Genomic DNA, 9,787 nt, shown 5'->3' with positions numbered 1-9,787 from the left:
ATTTTGCCTGAAACTCTCAGACTGAAGAAGTCTCTTGGAAGAGAGACGAAACGTTTCATTAAAGAAGAACCCGTCCAGAGGGCCTATACAATTTTTTTTCCGTCTTGATCAACAGTTCTCCAAGTTATCGGAAAGTCTTTTAAAGTTTTTCATTGGAGTTTGGCTGCTTTTTTACTCTTTTTTTCTCCATTCTTTAACCATGACATCATTTTGTTGATTAAAGTCAAATGAAGCGTCTGGATTCAACTCTATCTCCTGCAATTAAACAACAGTAGTAGTAGCAGTAGTAAACAGTAGTAGTAGAAATGCCCCAATTACCTCAAAGAGCCATAAATATGCCACATCCTCCAGTTAATTATTGAGTGGTGTCAGCTTTTCAGCAAACAGCTCTTTGGGAATCAACTTGTTGATGCTGAAACACCACTTTTTAGGTCAAACTCTGATGCTTTACAGCTTTGATTAAAAAAATAAACTGAGTTTTTTAAACAAACTGTTGTCAACAAAGGGCCTAAAAACTCTAAATAAAACCAAACCACGCTGGCTCATCTCTTGAGTTTAGGAGCCTTTTATCTGAATGATTCATGGTTTAGAGGTAAGTGGTTTAACAAACAAAAAGCAGCCCAAGTTCATAATAATACTTTTAAAAACCCCAGAAAGCCTAAAAAACTCTTAATAAAGATGATTTTAGTTAAGCCTGACTCCTTGGAAACAGAATATGAAGAAACGAGGAATGCCTCATAATTCTGGACATGACCAGTTTTTGTGCTGTCTTCAACCTTAACCTTTTTATGAGAAGTCAGATTCATAGAGTTTTAGAAGAGCTCTTAGATATTTGTCAGAGCCGATCAGCAGAAAGAAGAAAGAAATACTGTGTGATGAGCGCGAAACTATTCTCAAACACATGACCGGTAGCTATTCTTAGGCTTTGCCCTTCACGCAGATTGATGAAATTTCCACTGGCGCTCCCCACTAATGAACACCACCCCATCAAAAATTGATCTGTGCCATAAGTTAATGTCCATTTCTAAAGCTTTACTCAGCCATGTCAGGATCAGTATCACTGCTCTGGACAGATTCACCTGTCAAAATGGACCACATGTGCAAAATTATAAATTTAACACTTTAAATACAGCTTTCCCCCTTTGTCTTTAACACRAGGCATTCACTCTGTGTAACTTTATGTGCATAGATTCATGTGTAATACCTGTACAGTTTAAGAGTAAGCGTCCCATAGACAGTGGCAAAACCAAGGAGTCGGACCCAACGAAGCAAAATGCAGCGAAAAACACTTGGCTGAAAGTAGAGAATCCCAACCTGAAACAGGATAGAAGAAAGATTTAAAAAAAAAGGCCACAAAAAGAAACACGGGCCAAGTTATTGAGTCACACGCACAGCGAGTGTTTCCCATTTAAGTGATAATAAGAGTTCTATTCTTAGGAAATTAAATTTACAGTCACGGGAAGTTGCTGCCTTATAGTGCTCTCAGCAGATGGCTCCATAAAGAGTGAAGTAATCTTATTTAAATGTTTGTTCTAAGTGTTCTAATTTAGATTGGAGTTTTTCACAACACGGTTCGACCTAACACTCAAAAACACGGCCCTTTGTTGATTTGTTGGTTGTAGGTTTTGCACATTGTGTTTTTTATACATTTATTAAGGTAAGATTAAGTACCATTATCTATTTTTAAGTAAAAAAAAATAAGGAGAGAAAAAAAAACAGCAGCAGATGGAGTTTGTTCAGCTGCCATGCATCAGTTGCTAAATGAGCAGCTGCTGGAGCTTTAAATGCAAGAATAAAAGTTGTTTTTTCCTCTCTAACCAACATAGTTGAAAGGCCTGAACAGAGTTTCATTTTATGCAAATTTTCCACATTAAACATGAATACAAAAACTGCCCAATCCCAGTATTTTTATTATTATTATTATTATTATTATTATTATTATTATTATTATTTTAATTTATGACAAGTTTTATTGATTAGACTGGAAAACGGGGTTCTTATTATTGCTCTGGTGATGTTTAGATGTATATTGAATCTGTCTGACTGCTACCTGGTATATTTGAGTGAATTATTCAATAACTGAGCATCATATTGATGTATTTTAATATATCAAAACCTGACAGCAGGAGAAATGCTAGTTATATTTCAACCACGAGTTTCAAAAATGAATACATAAAAATCCCTTTTTGTCTAACAAACTCACTTTTTAAATTGTTTTTCTGGCAGATATGATAGTCTAACAGGATGTTCCCCAGGTTGTACCAAAAGTGTTATACCTAGCTGTTAATGTTTAAAAAAAAACAGAATTCTATGCCAGTAATCATGTAATATATGATTCAGGTCAAATTTTATAATTTTTTTTTTTTTTTATTTGCAGCAATCCACTTTAGTTTTGATCCTGCTCAGACCATCAGCTCATCAATTCAGTCAAAACTAAACTTGATTTCTCCAAACTGGGGTAAGTCGAAGAGCRATCTACAACAAGTAAGATACTATTTGCTCATAACTACAAGACCCAGTTTCAAATAATCAGTACCCCTTTAACTTTTACATAAACTATGTTCTTCACATTCTCTGGCTTTACAATGCTTAGAGATTGTTGTGTTATCATGGTTTAGTTTTTGTACAATCACCTAGTTTTTTGGGGCATTCATTTGATTTTAAAAAGGTAATAATAACTAAGAAATACAAACCTTTTTWAAAAAATCATTATTTGCATACAAATGAACATGTGCACGGACATGAGCATCGTTGCTTCATTTTTCCCTTCAGCAATAGTTGACAAAAATAACTATGGTTACTCTGACTAGTCCTGCTATTTTGGTAATACAACCTATTTTGCTGAGTAATAAAAAAATCACACATTTTATACCAAAAAAGAAAAAAATCATGATGTGCATTAATCATAGGAGTTAAAAGAAGCTGTGACATTTTCTAACTATCCTTTCCAGTGATCCAAAAAAAAAAAAAAATAAAACCTTTGAGCCAGCTAACATCACAGACAGACAGCCTGCCCTTGAGACAGAGTGGAGGGCATCCACCCATGTTTGAGCTCACTGCCACAGAACCCTGATGGCCTTCCAGTGACATAAAAAGAGCCAAAAACAAACAAAAGACAGAAACAAACATCTGAGGCGACATAATTATCTGTTCGCTGCAGATGTGCAGTGATTTCCCCTGTGGGATTGTTAATGGTAATCGGATTAGCTGAACCATTAATACGTTCCCCTCAGGCAGCGGTGAAGACGCAGGCGTGTGGATATTAGCTCTTGCTACGTTTGAGTCGGTTAAGTGACGCGGAGGACCCCAGGGAGGAGCAGAAGCCCAGATCCTCATCTGCAGACCGACCGAACTTCTGACTCAAAAAAAGCAGCTTGACTCAGYTTTTTTTTTTTTTTTACAGGAAACAGAATGCTCAGCAAATACTGAAGGCAGAGCTTCTAATCTTCCATGCAGACCAGGTGTTTCACTGTATTTTAGTTTACATTTGGCATCATTGTTGGAGATTAAATTTTGCATAAGGTTAAAGATAAATAATGTTTTTTTTCCAACACAGAGTAAAAAATCTGATAAAAAGTTAGCRTGCCTGACAGACACAGCAACTCGCTGACGCATGTTTGGGTCCAGAGGGACAGAATAGGGTACAGGAAGTAAAAATGCACCGGGATCTGGATCACGTGACGGCTGCATGGTGTTGTTCGAAATTATTATTATTATTATTTTCTGTTTTTAGTTGTTGTGGAATCTCATTAACTGAYGGGTCAAATCTCAAATGGAAAAGTGGAAAGAAAATAATCACAAAATGAACAAAATATCTCTAAAATGGACAGAAAAACAAACAAATAAATCGAGATGCCTAACATCTGAAAAGGGATTGTAAAAAAGTGACAAAAAAAAAACATTCGTAACACACACAGATGAAGACAAAAAGCAACAACATATTATTTCTTTATGACCTGAGCTTGGTTTTGTGTCTCTTTAGCCTTGTTGGCCCTCGGTGGGACACATTAGGGTCATGTTCCACGTCTGTACCCAGAGGCTAACCCTAAATGTCATYGTGTTGTTGTTAGCATTTAGCTAAAAGATTCACTGTGGCACAGGGTCAAAATCCCTGAACCTTGTACAAATTAAACATTTAAAGGGGCATATTATATATTTTCTAGGCACATGGTTCAATTCTGCACCACAATCATGTACCGTTATGAAAAAGATGCATTTATTTCACAACCTCCTACTAGTTTGGACACTCCTACTTCAGCAAGTTTTCAAACAATGCTTTGAGGGAGAGATGCTCTGTGGGACGGGGGGTGGGGGACCTCGGCTGAGCTTCAGGGAGGAGCTTTGTACAAATARGCGGTGCTTTGTACCAGCAAGCATTTAGACAGCTACACATGGTTAACACGGTGGATTTAAAGATTTCTCAAACATGCATGAATGAGTCAAAGCAACACACATCCCATGATGTAAATAAAGTAAATTTTTGCATAATACSCCCTTTAAATTTAGGCTTTTGTAACCTGATTCACTGCAGTCAACATCAGCATTGTTTTTCTGTAAATGACAATTTTGTGAATTTTGTGTGATTTATGTAGATTTTCTTTATTTAGAAGACTAAACATTKTGCATTTACTCTCTCCAGCCTTTTTTAAAACCAGCTGGAATTTCTGACACATTGTATTCATTTTTGATGCTTCTGATGAAATTCCAGTTCCCGTCCTCACTGTTACAGAAAATAATCAACTTTTATGTTTCAGTCGATATACAGCAAGGTGTCCCCATTGATTCTCTGACTAATGCTTGCACTTTCAAAACGACCCAGTCATTGTCACCCAGAGAGCTCCCAGTGCTGCTCAGAAATGTATTATACAAGCTGTTCTGCTATATGGCACTTTTCACCAGCAGGCTTACTGGGAACCCTCTGAGCCACAGACGAGTTTCTCTTAACGCCAGYATGCATAAAGAGTGAGATCAGTTTCTGCTCTCCTTCACATTTTCAAACCTTCCATTAATAATCAATGCTAAGTGCTGAGAACTGAGGCTTCAGCACCGTCGGAAAGCAAAGAGATCCTGTGTTCTTCACGTCTGTGTAGATCTGGGTTCTGTGCTTTAAACTAGTGGACGTTTTTCTCTGAGGGGATAATTATCAACTAATTTTACACAACACCCATTTTGTCTAAGCTACAGCTAAATATTACCTCATACTGTACTTCAGTCCCAGCATTTACAGTTTGTTAACTCGTCATTTTTACAGTGGACCTGCATTGTTTTATTACAGGTCCAGCTGAGGGAAGATAACGCGGCAGCTGGGATTTTAAAGTTAAATCAGCTGATCTGCATGGTCCCCAGGCWCTGACCTTACCTAATTCACTGCAATGCCTGATTCTGACACATTTAAAACTTTTTACTAGTTGGGAAAGTTCACTGTTTGGAGACGTGCTGACAGAAGCAATTTTCCGTGCTCCTCTCTGGAGGACTGGGTTCAGGTTTTTTTATTAACACAATGTTATCTATTACTGACCTTCTGCTCAGGACAAACCTTCTCATTTGTCTGAATAAGACAGGGCTTATTTTTTTAAAGTGGAGTTCCGTGGAATTGTTATAAACAGTTAATATCTTACATGTTGCAGATAGCTCTTTAAATCACCTCAAGGCCTAAGGCTAATGGAAACAATACCACTCCCATAAAATTAATTTTTTTCTTAATTAATGATTCTTCCAAAGTTATCTAGCCATTATTTTTTACATTACTGTCAGATTCACATTGCACAGTTATTCAGACTTTTAATATTCCTGTCTGACATGCCACGGCGACTTTTTTTTTGCTTTGTACTGTTATGCCAATAATAATACAAACATATCATGGCAATAATATAAACGTAAATAAATCCAATAGCTTGATACAGTTTGACTGGGTGGGATTCCTGTAGTAACTTTAGTTTTACTGTTTGTTTTCATGAAGGTGTTTTACTCTACGGGGTTAGACAATGAAACTGAAACACCTGGTTTTAGAACATAACATCCCTTTCAGACAGCTTCCTCTCAGCCGGTTCGGATGTTATCAGTCCATTAAATGGATGTTATTAGTGGTTATCAGTCCCATAGAATGGCTTCAGACTGTCCCGACAGTGCCCCCTACTGGGTTACCAGTGCCATATATGTTGGAATGCAACAATCTGCTACCCTCGGAGTCCGGTCTACTTTATCATCGCCCATGTCATTTTCTCTAAAATTAACCTTAGTGGCTTTATGCCTCATACTAACCAGCTGACAGTCTGGAGCCATTCTATGGGACTAACTGCTAATAATGTCCATTTAATGGACTGATAACATCCGAACTGGGTGTTCCTCTTGCGTCCACAGTTAATCCTGTTGGATGTGGTTCGTCCTTCTTGGTGGTATGCTGACATTAGCCTGTATACAGTGGCTCTTGATACATCACAAAGACTTGCTGTCTTGGTCACAGATGCTCCAGCAAGACGTGCACCAACAATTTGTCATCTTTTGAACTCTGGTATGCCACCCATAATGTTGTGTGCATTGCAACATTTTGAGCAAAACTGAGCTCTTACCCAGCTAATTGAACCTTCACACTCTGCTCTTACTGGTGCAATGTGCAATTAATGAAGGCTGGCCACCAGGCTGGTCCAATTTAGCCATGGAATCTCCCACACTAAAATGACAGGTGTTTCAGTTTCATTGTCTAAACCCTGTAGTGTGTAGTGTAAAGWTTCAAAAACAGAATAACGGCAACCATGAGAAGTATCTAACAAGCTCCTTTAAATATCAGTGATTAAGTAGGAAAACACGGAAAACGACACCAGGTATTGTGTTAAAACTCGCAGGGTTTAAATTATCACTGTACGCAGATTTCTTTTGAATTGTGAACGAGGTGTTGATACAATGAGACATGACGGGACAAGAGAAAGCTTCACCCACTTACTCACTCAATCAACACGCTCAACCCTTTAATTTATGGTCRTCTTTTCTCTCCAATCATCGCACATTTCTGCACCCACCAGCTGGCACAGATTCTGTGGCTCCGTTAGCCACCAGATAGTGTCCCTGTTGGTTGTGACGCAAGTCGCCCAGCTGTGGTGCAACAAGCAGCAAAAGAGATATGCTCTGCTGGTATAGTCAGTGTGCATTGCCAATGCAATGCACACTATTGTGATTCGTTTCCCATCCAAGTCATCTCAACTTTGCCATGCTTCTCCTCCTGCATACTTTGTCCTAGAGCTGCCATTGTAATTTATATCTGTAAAGCCCCCGTGCCAAATGATGGCTATGCCTTTTGGTGCCTGTAAAACTTACAGTTTTTGAAATATTAATGTTTAATAAATTATAATGGCAGTCAAAGGAGCCTTGTATTGGTCCAATACTGCCCCCTGCTGCATCTACACAATATGGTACTGCACCATAGTTTCATAATATTCAAACTCAGTAGTTCAGTGATTACAATATTAATATGATTGTATTTTGATGTTTTACTGTAATGCTATCTTTATGTTGTCCTATTGCTGTAATATATTGCACTTAAGTGTCAATAATTGTATTGGCAAGGTAAACTTTTTCTGTATACATACAATCCAATCCCTGGGATTGTCCTCTGCCACATCTCCTATAGTCTCATGATGAGCACTGTGGGCTTTCATGTGGGAGATCAGGGTTCAAATCCAGCTACTTTAACAAAAATCTCTTCAAACTTCATATTGTCACACAAATACCTTAATTACAAACACCTGCTGACGTGACAGGCACAAGCTGGTTTAGAAAACACATTTGAACTTGGTCACAGCTCATTCTGCAAGTCCAATGCTGCAGGCAAAGCCATGCTGCAATGACATGCTACGTGGCAATGCACAATTGTTTTTACATCGTAAAAACCCATGTCTAGTTACTATTGTTCTTGCATTTTTGACTCAGTTTTTACAACTTTGTTAGCTTCACAACCAATGTTTTACCTTGATGCAATTTTATTTCCAGCTTTTCAGCTTTAAGACATCTTTTAAGATCTTTTTTAAAGTCTGGAAGGAAAAAGAGCTTAAAAGGCATGGCTACATAATAAAAAGTACTTTAATAGAAGATTAAAAGGTAAGGTAAAGGTAAGGTAACAATTTATTTATATAGCACTTTTCAGAAGCAAGGCGGTCCAAAGTGCTTAATAGAGTGATGGTGTTGTAAATAGCARATAATTAATTCTCATTACTTCATTCTTTTCTACCAAGCTGAAACATATTCAGATTATTGGTAGAATTAAAGTTACATATCAAAACGTAAGGTGCTTCAACTTAGAAAAATAAGTAAAATACATAAAAGTCTCAAATTTGTGTGCCATAAAATCGATGTAGTCTCAGTGAATGGTGCAGGTAAGACACCGCTCTATGGCTTCAATTTTGGAAGACATTTAGTTGATGATGAGATGATGCCTAGGGAGGAGGTAATATTTTGGTTGCGTATGTCTGTTATTCTGTCTGTCTGTCTGTGGACAAAATTACTCATTTTACCACAGGTAAACTGGCCAAAGGAACACACCATTAAATTTTGGCAATGATCCGGCTCTCAATGCGGATCCAGGAAGTTTTTGAAGGATTCTTCACTATTACAGGATAGGGGAAATTGGCCTTGGCGGAGGTTTGCACTCTCAGAGTGCTTCTAATTATTTTTTTTACTTAAAATTGATGATTTTGTTTTTAATTCTATGAAGTCATCCCTGTAAATAACCACAAGTATATTTTGTTGCAGCAGAAATGAGTGCATTTTATTTTGAAATTATTTTATTGAAATTGTTATCTTTCAGTCTGAAGCTATGTACTTTTATGTTGAATGTACACTTCCTGTCYAGAGCAGTCATAATATGACAGCTTGTTAAACCGCGTATGGCAGTAAAATGGATACCAAGCCATAGCAAACGCAGAGTTTCATATTGGCAGCCCCTCAGAAGAGGCTATCCATTTGTTAGTTAAAACTTTTAGTAAGTCTGTTTYACATTGATTTAAGGCAGCACATAAATGTCAACCATGCTGGATAATTATTGTGTTTGTATATGTTTCAGATTTTATGGTGGTTACGTGGTGATATAAGGAAGTACGGATCAAGCTAATTAAAACCATCAGTAAAGTCTCACTCTTGGTCTGGGAACAGGCAATGGCCATGCCATGATGCTTCCACTAATGTTACTTTTCACCTATTATATTATATTTTGTTTTTTTTATCTATATAAGCCTTCAAAAATATATCTTTTGTGCCCATTTTTCTAACAGAAACAGTTTTCTAACTTTCTTGTTTTCTTTATAAACCTGCAGAAGGGCAGCAGTTGGGATTTTAAGCCCACGTCTTACAGTTCTGCCTTACACAYGCCTGCTGTTCAGAGTTCTCCTAATGTCGTATTCATGAACGTTTCCAAGGTTGCTTAGAAGATAGGCTGGGTGAGTACTTCTTCCTGGAGAATGTCAGCAAAAAAGTCGAAGACTCTGGACTGAGTCATGGATTTACCGGGTTCTTTCTGACTCCAGAAAAAAACATTTCCAGTCACGGCAGGAACTCAAATTTACAGTTTGAATTATTATCAGCGCCGGCAGCTGGCAGGTAGAAGATTAACTCGGACGGAAAAAGTTGCTGAAATGAAAATGGCTAAATAAAATATGTACATGAGTCATCAAGCAGCAGCACGTCACTGTTTACATTTCAAAAGAACTAAACTGATTACTAGTTAAAAAGGGCAGATTTCCAGCGTTTTGTCATCACGTCTTTGAAAACTGCTACAAGTGTGTGTGTGTGTGTGTGTGTG

At 37.6% G+C, this 9,787-nt stretch overlaps 1 protein-coding gene across 2 annotated transcripts in view; it reads right to left on the bottom strand.

The window, feature by feature from the left end:
- The window catches only part of gpr158a (G protein-coupled receptor 158a), a gene marked incomplete at its 3' end in the record, with an annotated part of 70,655 nt that overhangs the window by 11,119 nt on the left and 49,749 nt on the right, over positions 1 to 9,787 (bottom strand). For both annotated transcript variants that reach the window (XM_014005391.1, XM_014005392.1), the window contains 1 exon segment: positions 1,205 to 1,314. In XM_014005391.1, coding sequence (XP_013860845.1) covers positions 1,205 to 1,314 — 110 coding nt within the window.

The sequence above is a fragment of the Austrofundulus limnaeus genome, unplaced genomic scaffold (genome assembly GCF_001266775.1).
Source record: "Austrofundulus limnaeus strain Quisiro unplaced genomic scaffold, Austrofundulus_limnaeus-1.0 Scaffold30, whole genome shotgun sequence".
NCBI lineage: Eukaryota > Metazoa > Chordata > Actinopteri > Cyprinodontiformes > Rivulidae > Austrofundulus > Austrofundulus limnaeus.
This window is presented reverse-complemented; position numbering and strand designations above follow the sequence as displayed.